The 20229-nt window shown below is 46.3% G+C and overlaps 1 protein-coding gene across 5 annotated transcripts in view; it reads right to left on the reverse strand.

Annotated features, from left to right (window-relative positions):
- IQCK (IQ motif containing K) overlaps positions 1-20229 on the reverse strand; it is a 79969-nt gene continuing 59740 nt past the window's right edge. For 2 of the 5 annotated variants that reach the window (XM_084818585.1, XM_084818584.1), the window contains one exon: positions 1-1532. In XM_084818585.1, coding sequence (XP_084674711.1) covers positions 1396-1532 — 137 coding nt within the window. In that variant the 3' untranslated portion in view covers positions 1-1395. Of the gene's footprint in view, positions 1533-13511; positions 13906-18438; positions 19012-20229 lie in introns of those variants that run through there. The other 3 variants (XM_084818587.1, XM_084818586.1, XM_084818583.1) reach the window with 3 other exon arrangements.

Raw genomic sequence — 20229 nt, forward strand, 5'->3', positions numbered from 1 at the left:
CAACTTGTAAAGCATGGGCAAAAATACATTTTATTTTCAAAATGCTGTTCTTAACAAAACAAAAATAAAAAATAATGGCTTTACTATTTACTTACAACCTGGTGGTCATTTTGATTTGGGCTCGGGCTGTCATCGTCCTGATGTGCGTTTAACATTCGGAAAAGACGGAGTGCGCAATTTACCAGGCACAGCTGCTGTGACATTCTGCGGATCACAGTCCTGGCCCCTTGAGGAGTTTCTGGTTGCTTTGGCTGCTCAGGCCACCAGAAGAGGGTAGGATGGAATGGGTTGGGGGACTGGGGGTGGGGTGAGCAGGAATTCTATGAGTATTTTTCAACGTTTGTCAAATCTGGCTGTCTGCCTTTGCAACCCAACAATGGTGGTGGTTTGAATAGGGGCAAATGCAATCTCTTAATGTCCCTTCTAAAGGCTCCATTTAAATACATGGCAGGCGGTTTAGCTAGGGAACATTTTCTTTGACGTTTGTATAATTTAATCAATTAAAATCAGGGGCCATAAAGATTAAACAAAAGCTGACGTGACGTTCCTGATCATGCCAAGTACTATGTTTCCGGGACCTTTTGCTATCAGCTAGTCTCCTGTACCTGAACCAAAGTGGGCTGCAGGCCATCGCTATGATCTAGCTGTGTTTTTCCCTTGCAGAAATGATGGCATGTATAAATAGGGCCTGATCTTCCCAAACCATCTTATTTTTTTAAAACTGCCATTACCTCAATTGGAACTTCAGCTGGCCCCTGCATCACTGGTGATGTTTTCTCGACCCAATTCATAGCCTCCACTTAAACCCAGAATATTTGGAATGTAGACCCCTTTGTGCTGAAGTGGGTGATGGGAGCAAAACCAGGTTAAATCCAAGGACTGCAGGGTATATGGGTGGGTTGTGATTCAGACTGCTAGGTTGCCTGATGCAGCATTCTGCCTTGAAAGGCTAAGAAGATAGTTTACAGCAGCCTTTCCCAAGCTTGCGCCCTCCAGATACATTGGACTACAGCTGCCGGCATACCCCAGCCTGGCTGGGGCATGCTGGGAGCTGTAGTCCAACATATCTGGAGGGCGCAAGCTTGGGAAAGGTAGTTTGGACCGACTCCAAAGTCTCTAAATCAGAGGTGGGGAACATGTGGTCCTTGCTGGACTGCAACTCCCATCAGCTCAAGCCAGCAGTGAAGGATGATGGGAGTTGTAGGCCAAAACATCTGGAGGACCACAAGTTCCCCCATCCCTGGTCTAAACCATCGCCTTTATATGCAGAACAAGTGTATCTGCTCCACCAGAGCTGTGCTCCCTTGACCAGCAAGAGATGATACGGGCTTCTGAATGAGTACGAAGAAGGTAGGACTGCAGGACGAAATGGCCTGTTGATGCCTCACACTTCACCTACGGCGCATTCTCTGAAGGTACAACCGGACTAGGGGGTTGCTCCTCCTTGATCTCTGTCTTCTGTGAGATTTCCACCACTGAAATTTTTGAGCGATCTGGGGTGGGCTCTACAGACTCTTCCAGCTTGGTACCCACTGTAAGCAAACACAAAACAAAAGAAGAAACCCTTAAAAAAAATCCCACCCTGTAACCTGACGTAAAAATCCATATGTTTAAGCAGATGTATGGCTACTGCATGCTTTCGAACTGTGGTGCTGAAGAAGACTCTTACGAGTCCCCTGGACTGCAAGGAGGTCAAATCAGTCCATCCTGAAGGAAATCAACCCTGAATGCTCACTGGAAGGACAGATACTGAAGCTGAAGCTCAAATATTTTGGCCACCTAATGCGAAGAGAAAAGTCACTGGAAAAGACCTTCATGCTGGGAAAGATTGAAGGCAACAGGAGAAGGGGACAGCAAAGGATGAGATGGCTAGATAGCATCACCAATGCAATGAATATGGACTTGAGCACACTCCAGGAGAGAGCAGAGGACAGGAAGGCCTGGCGTGCTATGGTCCATGGGGTCACGAAGAGTCAGACAACAACAACAATGGCTACTGCAGCCTCCAGATATTTTGGATGAGAACTCCCATATTCTGGACCGTTGGCTATGCTGGCTGGGGCTGATGGTCGTTGAGGTCCAAAGCATCTGGAAGGCACCAGTTTAGCGATGGCCAGCCTAGAGTGTTGGACTAGGACCCAGGAGTCCTGGTTTCAAATCTGCCAGTCAGCTGTGGAACTCATTAGGGGCCTCCAGCCAGTTGCAGCCTCTCAGCGTCACTGATTTCCAGAGGGTTGCCGTGAGGATAAAGAGGGAGGCAGGGAGTGGGAACCCACTATCTACATCTGCTTTCCCCAATCTGGTGCCTTCCAGTTGTTTTGGACTGCAAATGTACCCCAGCCAGCATGGCCAATGGTCAGGAATGCTGGGAATTGTAGCCCAAAACATCTGGAGGTTGGGAAAGGCTGAAATACATTGTTCTGCAGGGGAAAAAATAGTTTTTTAAAAATGTGCTAAATAGCAAGCCTGGATGAATCCATTTGTTGCCTTCTCAAAACATGTCCTGTGCAAGCTTTCTTGGAGCCGATTTCTGCAGGGGCCTCCTGATGATGGTGTCAGGCTTCACCATCATCACCCCATGATATTGGTGTCAGGCTTGCATTTCTGCTGTGGGGGGTCAGGTTAAGAACATTGGAAGCTGCCTTCTACCAGAACATAAGAACCGTGCTGGATCAGACCAAGGGTCCATCTAGTCCAGCATTCTGTTCAGACAGTGGCCAACCAGCTGCCCACGGGAAACTCACAAGCCGAACATGAGTGCAACAGCACCCTCCCGCCCATGTTCCCCAGCAACTGGTGTACACAGGCAGACTGCCTCTGATACTGGAGGTAGCGTAGAGGCATCAGGACTAGTAGTCCATCGACAGCCTTCTCCTCCAGGAATTTGTCTATCCCCCTTTTAAGAACACACCAGGCCATACTATTGATCCATCTTGTCGAGTATTATCTACTCCAGTGATCAGCATCTCTTGAAAGTCTTGGGCAGGAGTCTTTGCCCTCACTCGCTTCCTGATCCTCTTGACTGGAGATGCCAGAGTTTGAACTTGGGACCCTCTTTGCACAATGCCTGCATTCTATCACCGAGCTACAATTCGTTCCCTTAGAGCAGGAGTGGAGAATGTGTGACCCTCTGGACTGCAATTCCCATCAGCCCTAGCCAGTGGAGAGGGGTAATGGGACTGTAGTCCAACAACATCTGGTGGGCTACATGTTCCCCATCCCTGCCTTAGAGCAATCTTCCTCACCCAGGTGCCTTCTAGATGAAATGGACTCCCAGCACCAAACATTCCTAACGATTGGCCATGCTGGCTGGGGATGATGGGAGCTGGAGTCCAAAACCTCTGGCGGGCACCAGGTTGGGGAAACCTGCCTTAGGGCACAATCCTATGCAGGTTTAGACAGGAAAAAAGTCCTGCAACTCCCAGCATTCCCCAGCAAGCACGACTGGCTGGGGAATGCTGGGAGTTATAGGACTTTTTTTCTGTCCAAACCTGCATAGGACTGCACCCTTAGAGTCCCTTCCTCCCCCGAGACACAAAGTGGGCTTTGTTTGAACCCTTGTCACAGAGAGGCTTGTGGGTTCTTTATGCCCAAAGGGTCTTCTGATTTGAAGTCAGCTGGTTTCCTGGACAGAGGTTTCATTTTATTTCTGACATTTCTATACGGCCCCACAGCCAAAGCTCTCTGGGCAGTTCACCAAAATTTAAAACCATTAAAAAATGCAAAGCCATTTACATAGAAACCTATAAACAGATGGCACACACAGAGACAGCATGTATCTGAAAACAATTTTTAAACAATCAATGAAATGAATGAAATCAACTAATGAGAAGTGCCTCTTCCCCCCACCCCACCCTCCAAAGTTGAGCTTAATTGAAGACCGTTTACGTAAAGAAGAATACCAACTGAAGCTTTGGAAGTCACGTGGTGTGTGTGTATACACACACACACACACATTTAAAGGGACTAGAGGCATGCCCATGAAAGAATAGTTGCTTGTGTGCTGGGCTCCACACAAGAATGTTATCCCTGGCATTCAAGAGCCGTGGGCCAGCTGGGCAACTCAGCCAGACAAAAGGCCCACAGTGGGGTTTGCCTCACGGAGTAAACAATCAGAGTAAACAATTGTAAATGAACAAAAGGCCTGCATGATAATAGTAAAAGGCCTCCTACTCTGCATTCACACTCCCTTGGGGGGCTGCAGCACAGAAGACTAGACCCAGCATGGTGCAGTGGTGAGAGTGTTGGACTGGGAGTCGGGAGATGCGGGTTCTAGTCCCCACTCAGCCATGTAAGCTCACAGGGTGACTTTGGGCCAGTCACAGACTCTCAGCCCAACCCACCTCGCAGGGTTGTTGTGGGGATAAAATGGAGGAGGAGGAGGACTATGGACGCCGCCTTGGGTTCCTCAAGGAGTAAAAAAGGCGGGATATAAATGTAATAAATAAAAATAATAAAATAATAGAAACCTACAAGCAAAGAATTGGCTGGTTCATTCAAGCCTGTGTGTGAAACACCTTGTGTTGTCAGTTCCCTGCCTATGCCATCCTTTCTCTGGCCTAGGATCCCCGTCACTCTCTCTGCCCCCTTAGCGCCCAGCAGCCTTCCCCAACCTGATGCCCTCCACCTGTTATGGGACTCCAGATCCCATCAGCCCCTGCCAGCATGGCCGATGGTGGAAGGCATTCTGTTTCTTGCAGTGTTTTTATTTGTGCTTTAATGTATTTGTTTTATAATTGTTTTAGGGCGCAATCCCCTCTGCGTGCCTGTCAGCCACTGAACTCAGAGGCTGATGGGCACCCTATGCAGAGCGGAAGGAACACAAAGGAGATCTTTGCTTCTGCGCCCCTCCTGCTCTTCATGCAGCTTGATGGGTATTTTCTAGCTGAGGCATTGGGGAGAGGGAGGGAAGAGGCTGGGGAGGCTGGAGGATTCCCCATACGCGGGACTCCCCAGCCCCCTCCTCTCTGAGCCCATGGGAACATCCCCTTCACCTCCCCTCCGAGGTTCCTTTGGTGGCCTCGGAGAGGCAGCCGGAGTGGTTCTCTCCGTGCCGGCTGCGAGGGGGAGGGGCAGGGAGCTCGGACTCCTGGCTCCAAGGGCAGAGCGCTGTCTCCGACCTTGGATCCAGGAGTCCAAACTATCCTATCTCCAGACGTTGCCTAGGGGCCATAGGAGTGCTCTCCCCATCATTTTTTTTAAAAAATTCTCTATGATTATAAGCCACCTTGAGTGCCGTTCTCTTGGTAGACAGGAGGGGTACAAATCAAATCATGTAAAATAGAGAAATAATAGTCCTGCAACATCTGGAGGGCCACAGGTTTACCCATCCCAGGGTTCCACTGCCACAATGAGAATGCCTCTGCCTGCAGGGTCACAATATGCTACAGCCCCCGGGATGTCCTCCCAAGGACCACAGGATTGCACCTGTAATGTGTTTAAGGAACAGAAGTGACTTTTCAATGTTAGTGTTAGTCTGCCGTTGAAAATAAACTTTACTAAAGCATTTCCAGGCAAAACTGGAGTGGCTGCCTGGGGAATTCTGGGAGGTGTAGGATTTTTGTCTGTCTAAATATGCATGGGATTGCACCCTAAGGGCACAGTCCTACTGGGGGAGGCGGCTGCCTCTGAACTCGGAGGCAACTGCCTATCCAATGCAGGACAGGAGAAGTGCGGAGGGGATCATTCCCCCCCACACACACACTTCAGTCACCCTGTATTTGTGGCTAGACAGCGAATTTCAGCTGTCTAGCTGCAGGAAGGCGGAGCGGGGGAAGTGGCGGCCAGATGACACATTGGATGTGTCACACCGGCATTTCCGACTTCCCTGCCCTGGCATGCCCCAGAAACGCCCCGTTTTTGCTGCTCTGTGCTCTTCTTCTGAGCGCAGAGCACAGGGGCATTCCGCACTGCCTTGTAGGCAGCGCGGGAGGGGGTGGAGGTCAGTTCTCAGGGAACCGACCTCGAAGCGCGGGCTCCGAGGTCAGTTCCTGGGAACCAACCTATCCTATAGCCATCTAGCCGCTGACTAGTGGCCATAGGATTGCCCCCTAAATCTCTTAACTCCGCACGTTCCTTTTTAAGATCCTCTCCTCCTCTCAATTTCTGCGGTTTATCTGGTTTTAAAGTTTTCAAATTGTTTTTAAGGTTTTTAATTGTTTTGTTTTTAAAGTTTCACATTTTAAAGAAAAGTTTTAACATTGATGCAAGTTAAATGTAAGTCGCCTTGGAAGTGCCTATTTGGGCCGAAAGGCGACTCATAAATGTATAAATAAATTATATATTAAAAGGCTGCTTATACTTCCTTCTTGTGTGTGGGTGATGCAGTTTTAGCTACACAAGGAACTGCACTCACAGCCTGAACTTCAGAAATAGAGGGAATTATTCAACTGAGTTTATTCGCATGTTGGAGTGTATAGGGTTGCAGCCTGAATCAATACAATCAACGCAAGACCTTCGCAAATAAATGTTTCTTTCAACACTTGACCTTACAAAAAAGGAAATGGGGCTAGGGGTGGGGAAGCTACACAATGTAAACGTCTGAAAGAAATGGAAATTTGTACAACCAGCAGTAGCACAACCACGCAAAGGAATTAAGCTTCGTTTTTAGAAAAGCAACTGACTGCAACTTATTAGCAAGGGCTTAGCATAAAATACATATATGGAGTGGGGGGATCACTCACGCTGACTAATGAAATGCCCAAAACAGCATCAGCGTGAAGCTGGAGCTGCTGCCTGTCGGGATGGAACAAGAGATTCAGCTCTTAAAGAGAGACACAGTCCTTTTGCAGTATATACCACATTGGGGGAAATCTGTCTAGCACAGCCTCCCCCAAGATGATGGCCTCCAAGTGTGTCAGACTAAAGCACTCATCATACCCAGAAGGCACACCCATGCTGGTCACAGATGATGGGAGTCGTAGTCCGATCCATCTGGAGGGTGCCATGTTGGACAAGGCTGAACTACCCCATGTTGATAATGTTCACTAGAACTGTGTTTAGTGAATGTGATACTGGAAAAACTATATTCAAACACACCCACACATCCACACCCCCATCTAATGCAAACAGCTTTTCGAAGCAGCCTTCTGGAAGTGTTTTGCCTTCACGTGCGCTATTCAAAAGGTCCATGGGAAGGAAAGCAAAACAATTGTGTCTTTTTCCTCCCGCTCCCCACTCCACCATATATTTTGCCTAACATCTAGCCTGATGATTCTGGAGAACTTGAATATGTGCTCACAATATTTGACATTTTGACTGGTCCTAATAAAGTATTGACAGAAACCAAAAAAGGTTGAAGGAAAAATATGTATGTCCAAAAATATAACGAAATGTTAATATCAATATCTCACTCAAAATTAAAACAATTAATTAGCAGTCACAAATTCCCATCAATGCATCACATATATGGGCTGTTGTTGTTGTTGTTGTTCAGTCGTTCAGTCGTGTCCGACTCTTCGTGACCCCATGGACAATAGCACGCCAGGCCTTCCTGTACTGCGCTCTCTCCCGGAGCGTGCTCAAGTTCATATTCATTGCATCGGTGATGCTATCTAGCCATCTCATCCTCTGCCGTCCCCTTCTCCTTTTGCCTTCAGTCTTTCCCAGCATCAGGGTCTTTTCCACAGAGTTTTCTCTTCGCATTAGGTGGCCAAAATATTTGAGCTTCAGCTTCAGTATCTGTCCTTCCAATGAGCACTCAGGGTTGATTTCCTTTAGGATGGACTGATTTGTCCTCCTTGCAGTCCAGGGGACTCGTAAGAGTCTTCTCCAGCACCACAGTTCGAAAGCATCAATTCTTCGGCGCTCAGCCTTCCTTATAGTCCAGCTCCCACAGCCATACATTACTACTGGAAAAACCATAGCTTTGATTAGACAGACCTTTGTTGGCAAGGTGATGTCTCTGCTTCTTACTATGCTGTCTAGGTTGGCCATAGCTTTCCTCCCAAGGAGCAAGCGTCTTTTAATTTCATGGCTACAGTCACCGTCTGTGGTGATCTTGGAGCCCAAGAAAGTAAAATCTGTCACTGCTTCCATTTCTTCCCCTTCTATATGCCAGGAAGTGATGGGGCCAGATGCCATGATCTTCGTTTTTTTAATGTTGAGTTTCAAACCAGCTTTTGCACTCTCCTCTTTCACCCTCAACAAGAGGCTCTTGAGATCCTCTTCACTTTCTGCCATTAGGGTGGTATCGTCTGCATATCGGAGGTTGTTGATAATTCTCCCAGCAATCTTAATTCCGACCTCTGATTCATCCAACCCGGCGTTTCTCATGATGTACTCTGCATATAAGTTAAATAAGCAGGGTGACAATATGCAGCCTTGTCGTACTTCTTTCCCAATTTTGAACCAATCAGTTGTTCCATGTCTGGTTCTTACTGTTGCTTCTTGACCCTCATACAGGTTTCTCAGGAGACAGGTAAGGTGGGCTGGTACTCCCATCACTTTAAGAATTTGCCACAGTTTGTTGTGATCCACACAATCAAAGGCTTTAGCGTAGTCAATGAAGCAGAAATAGACGTTTTTCTGGAATTCTTTTGCTTTCTCCATGATCCAGCGAATGTTGGCAATTTGATCTCTAGTTCCTCTGCCTCTTCGAAACCCAGCTTGTACTTCCGGTAGTTCTCGGTTCGCATACTGCTGAAGCCTAGCTTGTAGGATTTTGAGCATCACCTTGCTGGCATGTGAAATGAGCGCAATTGTGCGGTAGTTTGAACACTCTTTGGCGTTGCCCTTCTTTGGAATTGGAATGTAAACTGACCTTTTCCAGTCTTGCGGCCATTGTTGAGTGTTCCAAATTTGTTGGCATATTGAATGCAGCACTTTAACAGCATCATCTTTTAAGATTTTAAATAGCTCAGCTGGAAGACTGTCATCTCCGCTAGCTTTGTTGTTACTAATGCTTCCTAAGGCCCACTTGACTTCACTCTCAAGGATGTCCGGCTCGAGTTCAGTGACCGCACTATCATGGCTATCAGGGACATTCAGATCTTTCCTGTATAGTTCTTCTGTGTATTCTTTCCACCTCTTCTTAATCTCATCTGCTTCTGTGAGGTCCCTGCCTTCTTTGTCCTTTATCATGCCCGTCTTTGCACAAAACGTTCCCTTCAGATCTCCAATTTTCTTGAAGAGATCTCTAGTCTTTCCCATTCTGTTGTTTTCCTCGATTTCTTTGCATTGTTCATTTAAGAAGGCCTTCTTGTCTCTCCTTGCTATTCTCTGGAACTCTGCATTCAGTTGGATATATCTTCCCCTTTCTCCCTTGCTTTTCGCTTCCCTTCTTTCCTTAGCTACTTGTAAAGCCTCATCAGACAGCCACTTGGCTTTCTTGCATTTCTTTTTCTTTGGGATGGATTTCGTTGCTGCCTCCTGAACAATGTTATGGACCTCCGTCCATAGTTCCTCAGGCATTCTGTCTATCAGGTCTAATCCCTGAAATCTATTCCTCACCTCCACTGTATATTCATCAGGGATATGATTTAGGTCATACCTGAATGGTTTAGTGGTTTTCCTTACGTTCTTCAATTTAAGCCAAAATTTTGCAAGAAGCAGCTCATGATCTGAGCCACAGTCAGCTCCAGGTCTTGTTTTTACTGACTGTATGGAGCTTCTCCATCTTTGGCTGCAAAGGACATAATCAATCTGATTTCGATATTGACCATCTGGTGATGTCCATGTGTAGAGTCGTCTCTTGTGCTGTTGGAAAAGAGTGTTTGCTATGTTCAGCGTGTTCTCTTGGCAAAACTCTATTAGCTTTTGTCCTGCTTCATTTTGTACACCAAGGCCATGCCTGCCTGTTATCCCGGTGATTTCTTGACTTCCTACTTTCGCATTCCAATCCCCTATGATGAAGAGGACATCTTTTTTTGGTGTTAGTTCTAGAAGGTGTTGTAGGTCTTCATAGAACCGATCAACCTCAGCTTCTTCGGCATCAGTGGTTGGGGCATAGACTTGAATTACTGTGATGTTGAATGGTTTGCCTTGGATTCGTACTGAGATCATTCTATCATTTTTAAGATTGTACCCCAGGACTGCTTTTCCCACCCTTTTGTTGACTAGGAGTGCTACTCCATTTCTTCTAAGGGATTCTTGCCCACAATAGTAGATACGATGGTCACCTGAATTAAATTCGCCCATGCCTGTCCATTTTAGTTCGCTGATTTCCAAGATGTCGATGTTCAATCTTGCCATCTCATGTTTGACCACCTCCAGCTTACCTTGATTCATTGATCTGACATTCCAGGTTCCTAAACAATATTGTTCTTTACAGCATCAGATTTTCTTTTCACCACCAGACACATCCGCAGCTGAGTGTCCTTTCAGCTTTGGCCCAGCCGCTTCACTCTTTCTGGCGCTACTTGGAAATACCCTCTGCTCTTCCCCAGTAGTATATTGGACACCTTCCGACCTGAGGGTCTCATCTTCCTGCGTCATCTCTTTTAGCCTTGTGATACGTTCCATGGGGTTTTCTTGGCAAGAATACTGGAGTGGGTTGCCATTTCCTTCTCCAGTGGACCACATTTTGTCAGAACTCTCCGCCATGACCTGTCTGTCTTGGGTGGCCCTGCACGGCATAGCTTATGGCTTCACTGAGTTACGCAAGCCCCTTCGCCACAACAAGGCAGTGATCCATGAAGGGGTATATGGGCTGTACTTCTTCACAATTCTAATTTCCCAAATACATAGGCTGCATGCATATACATTACCAATATCCCAACCGCGTCGGACCAATCTGGTCCTCTTCAATGGAAGAAAACATAAAGATAAACAATCATTACAGCCCTCACTAAAACAAAATTAGCATCATATTTGAATTCCTATGTGGAGCCAAAAGTTGTTATATATGCAGAAACTGAGATCCACAACGTTCAACTCGTAACTGCATAAAAGAAAAAGTGGAGAAAACATTCCCTCCTAAGTTTAAAGTAATTAATCCCTTCTGCCTGTAGCAGCCATTTATCATAACTAAAATTAACAAAATTAAAATTTGTTAAAAATTAACAAATGATTTTTTTAACAACATTAAAAATTAATTCAAACAGTGTTTGGAATGCTAACAGACCAACTATCTCCCACAGAGGGCTTAGACACTCTACTTACCTAATAAAAGTATTGCCTGACTGTGGATTTTCGATCCCCCCGCCCCCAGTACCAAAATGGCTACATATACTTCTTTCTATCCAGGAGAGGCATCCTGAAACTATTGGAAGCTGATTTTTCACCACGTGAAGAGGTGCCCTTTTTTGTTCAGCCTAACTGCTGCGAGGGATTCAGAGAATGAGAAGGGGTGGGGGAGAAGGGGAGATAGGGGGAGTGAGGGATAAGGGAAGAAAGAGAAGGGGAGGTTTAAAGGACTGGATGTGATGTGTGTGGGGGGTGTGGGGTATGTGTGTGTGTGGGGGGTGCATGAATGGGGGAGTGTGCGTCTGTTGTTTTGTTGTGAGGATAAAAATGGGATAATTGCCCCTCCGTCAGCTCCTTGGAAATGACCTGAGCATCTTTTAGAACTGATTTTATTATTTATTTATTTATTACATTTATATCCCGCCTTTTTTCCTCCAAGGAACATTTAAGACATTCTGCTTAGGATAACATGTAAATGCCAGGATTACTCAAATGTAAATGAAGGACTTAAGCGTGTGTGTGTGTGTGTGAGAGAGAGAGAGAGAGAGAGGGAGAGAGAGAATGGAATATGCATGTGTGGATGGATGTCTGTGAACGGGGCTGTGTGTGAATGGATAGATTTGTATGCATGGGGGTATATACATGTATGTGGCTTTGACCTCACCCACTTTTGAATGTGGGCCCGCCCACTTCTGGCAAGCAGCTGCCAGAAGGCTACCCATGGCGGAATGCGGGCCTCTGGCTCCTCACGCCTGCTGTAGACAGCAATATGGCATATCTGATACGTCCCTAAGGATCTAGAGATCTAATATCATGGGACAGTGGTGGGTAGCTGAATATTAGGATCAAAATGCCTGATAGAAGAGGCTGTCAGGGATACTTAGTAGTTGCTTAGAATGGAAGTGCTGTTTTGGCAGATTGGTAGTGGGTTTGTTAAAACTACCCTGAAAACACGCACACATATATGACACTGCTAGGGCCGAATTCTATTTAGGAGAAGCTCTCGGGGGCCACATTCCAGTGGTGGGCAGGGCTGAAGGCAAAAGGGGAAGGCATATTTCAGCTTCAAGCTCTTCCTGACAGTAACTAAGCCTCAGGAGAGGCATTTTAACCTTTCAGAATTGGGGGAAAACTTCATATAATAATCAGGGACATACACAGCAGTATTTGTCAAAGCCTTTCCTCAGACGATGGAAAAGAGACTAACTATAATATGTTAATGGTGAAGAATTATAAAGAAAACCTCAAAGCAGCCTATGGATTCCACCTATATCTTGGTCTGTAAGGTAAAGGAAAACACACACACACACACACACACACACACACACACACACTATTACCCTCTGTCAATAATTAGATTTAAATCCAATGTGTTTTTTAAAATGTATTTATTTATTATTTTCTCTTACTGTTAGTTTAATTTTGTTTTGGAAAATTAATAAAATCTTTTTTAAAAAATAAAAAGAATGGGGAGAAAACTGGGAAAATTGGGAAACCACCAAACGAATGGCAGCTGGGGAAAGGCGGTGGAGCTAAGGGAAGAGGGCGTGGCCATCTGGGGATCTTCGGAGGTTCAATACCCCTGAGGTTCAATACCCCTGGTCTACATTGACTGGTAGCAGCTCTCCAAGGTTTCAGCCTGGGGCCTTTCCAGTCCTATTTGGAGATACCGAGGATTGGGAATGGGACCTTTTCCATGGAAAGCATGTTGCCCCACCACTGAGCTACGGCCCTTCTCCTTTGAGCAGCCCCGAAGCACTGTACACAGCAGAGCTTTCTCTCACCATGACAAAGCAGAATTTGTATAACAGCAATGGAGATTTTCTAAACATGGGGTTGGCTTGACCCATCTTTGAGTTCTGCCAGTGGCAAGGCTTTGGGTTCACTGCTTGGCAAAGCAGACCATTGCAGCTTCTCCATACATTCAGCAGACCTTCGATGCCAATCTATTTTGTAAAGTCTTGTGGTGAATGCAAGACCTGTGGTGGGATTGAACAGTCATGATCCCTTGAATGCAGAAAGCACAACACAGACTGGGAGCCAACCCCGCGTCAGACTGCACACGGTGTCAATGCCATGGTTGTTCCTGCTGGAAGGGACGCATGCCGATCTAAAACCAGAATGTTCCCAACTTGGAACGGAAGATCTTTATTTGAGGGGAGGCTCATGTTTGTTTTTTAATAGCCTGTATTTTACACATCATAGAATCCTAGAATTATGCAGTTGGAAGTCGTGATGACTGAATAATTTGATCTGCAAATTGTTAAGTAAACTGACCTGATCCCGAACTAATATGCAGATCAGAACACAATTACCTTTGTACACCAGATGTTGCACTTCAAATTTTGAGATGCAGTTTTCAGCTCAAAACCTGCCCCACACTGAATACATTTAAAAATGTTTATTTTAGGAGAAAATGTGCTTAGAAATGTGAGGTGATTAGTGCTACTCCATTAGTATATAACTTTAGCAGTAACATGGTTGCAATTTGATACAGCTGACCTAAAGCACCAGCGTCCATTTTATCAGCCATCCTGAATGTTGTGCTGGTTGATCTCCCAAAAGCGAAACACCACTGCAGTGGGATTGGCATTTCAAAGACTCCTCAGTGGTGGGCGTGGACCAGTACAGCAGGATTTACCTCTCTGGGGGTCGCATGACTTGGACTGCTGCATTCTCAGCTGTCACTGCTGAGATCAAGTGTTCAAACCAGTTGGAAAGCTCTGGATGAAATGCAACATATACTCTTTAACGTTCAGTGCTGCGCTGTGCCTGAGATTGCTTCAGTTTGGAATGTAGTACAAGAGTTTTATGTAAGCCAGGAAAGGAAAGGAAAGGAAAGGAAAGGAAAGGAAAGGAAAGGAAAGGAAAGGAAAGGAAAGGAAAGGAAAGGAGACAGAGAGACAGACAGACCATTTTGAATGAATTCTTACAGACACTTCTGAAAATAAAGTAGTAGGTTTGGGAGTCATATTGCTTATGGATCAACAGATACTGGGTTGGATCCAAAGGTTAGAGAGCCCTTCCTCTGACAGAAAGGGACCTTCCACTGATGGAAGACTCATTCCTTCAGAGGAAGCTCCTCTCATCAGAGAAATGGAAGGGCTTCTGCCCTGAAAGGCAGCCTAGAAATATTTTTAAGAAAGAACAAAAGAAATTCCAGTTCAATGGCCTTAACAGACGTATACACGCCACAATCATTCCATACGCTGTTAGGCATGTACATTCGTTTCTAGAACCGGGCAGTAAGATTTTGACGTTAGCGTAAATGTACTGACTATTCCCTCACACTGGTGCTGGGACCATGGCCCAGCACTTGCTCTCCTAGTTTCTAAGCTGGCCCTTCCAGCTGTTGTGATAAGAGCAGTTTGATCTTCAGCAATGGGGAGCTGATCCATGAGCAGGTAGCTCCACCACCCTCAGAGCCGGCTCCCTAAAACGACTCCACCTTTTCTTCCTCACTGCCCCTTATGCCTAGAACAGCCTCCCAGAACATCTGCATCAAGACTGGGCAAGGTTTTTGGGCCCAGATGGCTATATGCAGCAGCAGATGGCAGACCGGGCCCAGTGCTGGTCCTACCATTAGGCAGCGTAAGGCCGTTGCTTCAGGCGGCAGATGCTGGGAGGCGGCAGGAAAGTGTAGGGGAGACGACCTGCTCTGAGGTCCCTAAGCTCGCCAGCTGCGTTCAGATGGAGCAGAGGAGGTTGTTCCATCCCCAGTATTGGATTCATCTGCTAGTCAAGCTGGCTTTTGTACATGGAATGGGAGTGGGAGCCATCTTGTTCTTCGTCTCAGGCAGCAAAATGTCTTGGGCCAGCCCTGCCAGGGGCCACATGCCAGCAGTGGGTATGGCCAGAGCTAGTGGTAGGTGGGGACTAAGCTCCCCCACCCTCGCCTGGCTCTCTGTCCTCTCACACACAAGCACACACACAGCCACATAAAACCCACTCACTCACACACTCACACACAGCCTCCCCCCATGCTCACAGAGAAGTGGGGGATGGAGAGGAGGGGGGGTGCTTTACCCAGCCTTCCCCAAACTGGTGCCCTCCAGACATTTTGGAATACAACTCCCAGCCTCCCTGATAATTGGCTGTGTTGGCCTAATGGGAAATGGCATCCCAAACATGTGGTTCAGAAAGGCTGGGAAAGGCTGGCTTAATCCAGGGGGTGGGCAACCGGTGGCCCTCCAAACGGCTCGGACTACAACTCCCATCCCACCATGAGGGCAGGGGGAGCTCGGGCTCCTGGGTCCAAGGTCGGAGCACTGACTCCGACCTCGGATCCAGGAATCCAAACTATCCCATAGCAACTATCCTATAGCAACTCTTAGGGGCCACAGGGTTGCTCCCTCGGTGTTTTAAAACTAGATTGATCATTTCAGGCATTCAGAAAGGGGAAAATACACAAACACTGGCCTGGTTCACACGATTGTGGCTGAGGAAGTATGCCATGTTGGCTTATTTCCCCTGTCATGCATGCTGGCAACAGCTCTTGGGTTCTGCGTGGCTTGTTAGTCATGACAACAAGCCAACCTGGCTCGATTCGCATGACTCAACAAGCCATGCAGCCAAGGATAATTATCCTAACGCGCACACCCCTGGCACGTGACCACCATGCGGGGGGGGGGTTTGATCACCACGTGATCGTGTGAACCAGGTCATGCACAAACACGGACAAATCTTGACCCATGCCCGCTGAGAAGTTTCAACATTAAAATATGAAGTTCCAGCAAAGGGAGTGGCAGCTTTTGTGCTAAGCTATGAATGGAGGCTGGTGTTTTCAAAACACAGACAGGCCTTTGTTTTGCGGGGTGGGGGTGGGGAATTGAACAAACAATTTGGTTACCATGTGATAGACCCCAAAGAGCAAGGCTTATGAAATCACCAAGATGCTCACCGCCCCGGCCTCGGGCCTGCCAAGGGATTGCAAGCCAGTTCTCTAAGGATGACAACTATTCGCAGTATATTCGGCCAAAGGGCACGATGTTGAGCATGCAATTGAAATAAAATAAGTTTTTCAAAGGGTCAGGAGAATGCTGTTCCCCTGCTTCTTCTGCCAATGGGAGAGGGCTTCTTTGTGGGGGGCTTGGGGTGGGGAACGGGCAAACTGTCCATAACCAGTGGAGGTTGGTGGCTCCGATTTTGGTGAGGCTGTGAATCCATTCTGGGTTTCAGTCAGAACCAGCCAGAGCTCTACAGGAGCTATCCAAGGTGATAAGCCCATTTGGGGGTTAGGGTTCAATACCTTGGATAGCTCCTTTAGAGTTCTGGATGGTTCTGACTGAAATCCAGAATGGAATCACAGCCCCACTGAAATCAGAGCCACCAGGCTCCACTGAGCATAACCCACAGAGTGCTTAGAAGCATAAATGACCAGTCAAAAGGAGGAACCCCCCCCTTCTCAGTACTCTCTAGCAGGGCTTGCTTCATGTTTATGGGGATGCCTCTTCTGTTGACAGCCTCCCTTGAGCTTGCTTGGTGGCAGCAGGGACAGATACTCTGAGCTGCATTACAAGCAGAGCTGGTGGCTGAATCTAGCCAAGGTCAGACAAAACTGGAGAACATCCAAAATCACCCACTGAAAAGGAGAGACAAAGTCTCAAGTCGTAAAAACCAGAGTTTTATTCTTCAAAGCAGCCCAGCATGCTTCAGCCCGGTATCCTGTATTTCTGGGATTTATCCTTGGACACATTTGTTCAGACAGCTCTGCAAGCTACATTTGATTTTTAGCCCCCAAAGTAGGCCCAGAAATATAGGGCACATGGCCAAAACCCATTGGGCTACTTTGTAGAATGAAACTTTAGTTTTTACATCTCTAGACTTTGTCTCTCCTTTTCACTGGCCGCACTGAGCCACCATTTTGATTTCCCACAAAACCCCAGAATAGGGTAAATAGGGTGGCCATTTACACATCACCCCCCCAAAAGAGGAGAAAGAAGGATCCCAATTTGCATAACATTTGCATATGCTAATGTCAGGGTTCCCCTTATGACCTGGACCCCCTGAGAAACTCCTTAAGGATCTCTTGCCTCCTTAAGAGTCCCACCTTCCTTCTTTTACCTTCCCCCTTCCAATAATGTGGGGAATAGGCTGTAGGTGTGGGGTGACTGACACTCTAGAAACAGGGTTTAACCACAACAGTTCAGTGGTAAATTAAAGCTAGCAAATCACAACTAAAGATATTTACACAATAGAGCTGAGTGATACAAAAGGCATTAAGAGAAAACAAAGTTGCAAAATGCAAGTTCCTTTACCCTAGCTGTACTTAGACCTCTCCTGGCTGCCTCTTCCCGCTCCCTCTTCAGGCTCTGGTCTCTCTCACTCTGCTCTTATTGCCTCTCTCACTCTCTTTATATACCCTCCTCCCTCAAAACTGAAAGTACTGCTTCAAACCTGATGAGATGATACTTAACTGGTGAGATGAAAATGAAACTTAACCAGGGAAATGAAACTACTCTTCTTAGGGATACCCCCTCCCAACAAAAAGGTCAGGCTTCTAGGCCTGACCTTTTTCCTTGCCTCTGTCGGTCTCAAACCTTCAGAGCTAATGTATATGTATAGATGCAAATTTATAAATAATTGAAACAGAAATATGATATATCTCACCATTGTGGGGAAGACTGGCCAGGTGACCTGTATTCCTGCTCAGTCTACTGTCCAGGTGTGAACTCTGGACAGGCCACTGCTCCCCCTTCGTATGGTTCTTTATCTTTCAAATAGGGGGCTGTCCTCTGACAGCCTTCAAATAGAGGACCGTCCTCTGTAAAGTAGGACGCTTAGCCACCCTACCCCAGAGCGATGCTACGTCAGGGGAATTGTGGGAAAATAATATGGCAGCAGGAGCAAGCTGCCCAGCACTGCTCAGAGCACCCAGGAGGATTTATTTCCTTTAATAAGAGCCCAGGGCAGGTATCAGCACTGGGCCCAGCCAGGGCACAGGGACCCCTGTCAGTTGCCCAACAATGCCAGATGCTGACAGTGACCCTGCTCGCTAGTCAACACCTAGGATTCACACGCCAGTCAACTGATCCGTCAAATCTTGTCCGGTGTGACCACCTATTATTTTATCATTGCTTAAAGATTGCCAAATATCCCATGAAACCAAGATGCTGATGCTGCTCGATGAGGTGGGGTTGGCTTCTGTGGTACTTAGCGCAGCTGCCTTTTAAAAACAACAAGTGTTTAAATAGTTGCTGTCACTTTGCTCAGTTTCCCCATGTGTTCCCTTTTGAAACCGAAACCAAAACCAAAACCTGCAACTACAGAGTGATGCTGGTGTGGCAGGATAAAAGCCACATAGAATAACTGTTCAGTGAAATCAGTCACCTTTAAAGAAACCTTCCCCAGCGCTGACAAAAGTAACAATTATTCACGACAATTCTTTTCCAATAACATTGTTAATATGCCATTGTTAACATTGTTACTGTGCTGTTGTTAATAGTATTGTTTCACAGTAATATGTTTTCGTAATTAGCATAAGTAGGAAACCTACTGAGGAATATGGGATGCAATTTATCTTTTTTATCTTATTATTTGTTTATTTATTTACTGATTTTACTCTCCTTCATACTCACCAACTTAACCACCCTCAGCAGTGGGCAAGTGAGAAAGGTGGGCATTATTTCATTTTATTTTTCAAAGAATTCAGATCCAGAGAGGATTCTATACGTTGCATTTTCCCAACAAGGCCAGCAAACGCTATGCATTCCATCGGTTCGGCTATAAACGGAAGCTGGGTAAAAACTTCATGAGGCTTCACTTTTGTAGGTGGGCTCCATTTCAGTGGATTTACAATCACAGGTGCCAAGATGGCAACAATATAAAATGATGTTGTCATAGAAGTGAGAGGTGTCACGTACATCCAGAGCACTAAGCCGACAGACCCTGCCAAGCGAAATCTTATTTTTAGCTCATGCTACATACTATTTGGCACTTTCATTTGATGGGAGGTATGATGAGCAGAATCACATGAGAGTCTCCTCAATACTTTACTGTTTTCAAACCAAGTAATCCTATGTAGTATATATCGCAGATTGGAGATAACAAGGGGATTCTTTATTCATTTATTTATTCAAAGCATTTATATCCCACTCTTCAGTCAAAAGACTCCCAGAGTGGCTTACAAAAATCAGCAATCAGATAGTCAATTGCTTTAAGCAATTCAGTTGCCCAAATGGCTGAACTCAGATTCTTCAACCTGCCTCCTCCCAAAGCCCCCTGGAAGCCTCCAGGCCAGGGGGTGGAGCTTGGGGAGGGAAGAGTGTGGGGCCCAAGGACGGAGACCAAGCCTCTGTGGACTGACTGGACAATCTCCACAGGCCAGATTAGGTTTGGAGGCTGCCCGCCCATGCTAAATGCCAATAGTGAATTCTGTTCTCTGGGTGTGGATCCTTATGTAGATAAAACAACGCTGTCAAAACACAAGATGGAGGCATCAGTAGGCTCGAGGGGACCCCAAGCTAAGGTCTGTAGAAGCGTGTGTGTGTGTGTGTGTGTGTGTGTGTGTGTATATATATATACACACATACATACATATACATACATACATACATATACATATACACAGACAGACAGACAGACAGACATTAGAAACCATAAGAGAGGAATGCAAAAAGCCCGATGTGCACCAAACATCATCATATATGGTAATCGTGATCTGAATTTTCCAAGTGCCATCCTTTTGTAGCCCAAACGTCCTTATGCAACCCAAACAGCACCATCCATGCACAAGATGGAGATACCAGCAGGCTCGAGGGAACTCAAAGGTTTGCAGAAGTACAAAAATTATTTAGAAAAGAAACCCAGAGGGGGAGGATGCAAAAAGCCCAGTGAGGACTGAGCACGCTCAGTGGGTATGGAATGCTGAGTGATTGATGGCGGATGTGTGCAATGGAGCATCTCAAAAGAAGGCATGGCTGGCTGGCCGGAACCCTGAACAGAATCACTCCACACTGCAACATTTGGTTGCAGCTCTCACTTGTTCTTTTCCTGCTTACAATATTGATGGCAACCTGAAACAAAGTGGCTTCCAGCCATGTAATATTCAAAGTAAAATATATTTCAGAAGAAATTCCAGTCCAAAGATCCACATGTGTAGGGTGA

Source organism: Heloderma suspectum, chromosome 12 (genome assembly GCF_057233095.1).
Source record: "Heloderma suspectum isolate Gila_16-S chromosome 12, 16-S_ref, whole genome shotgun sequence".
Taxonomy (NCBI): domain Eukaryota; kingdom Metazoa; phylum Chordata; class Lepidosauria; order Squamata; family Helodermatidae; genus Heloderma; species Heloderma suspectum.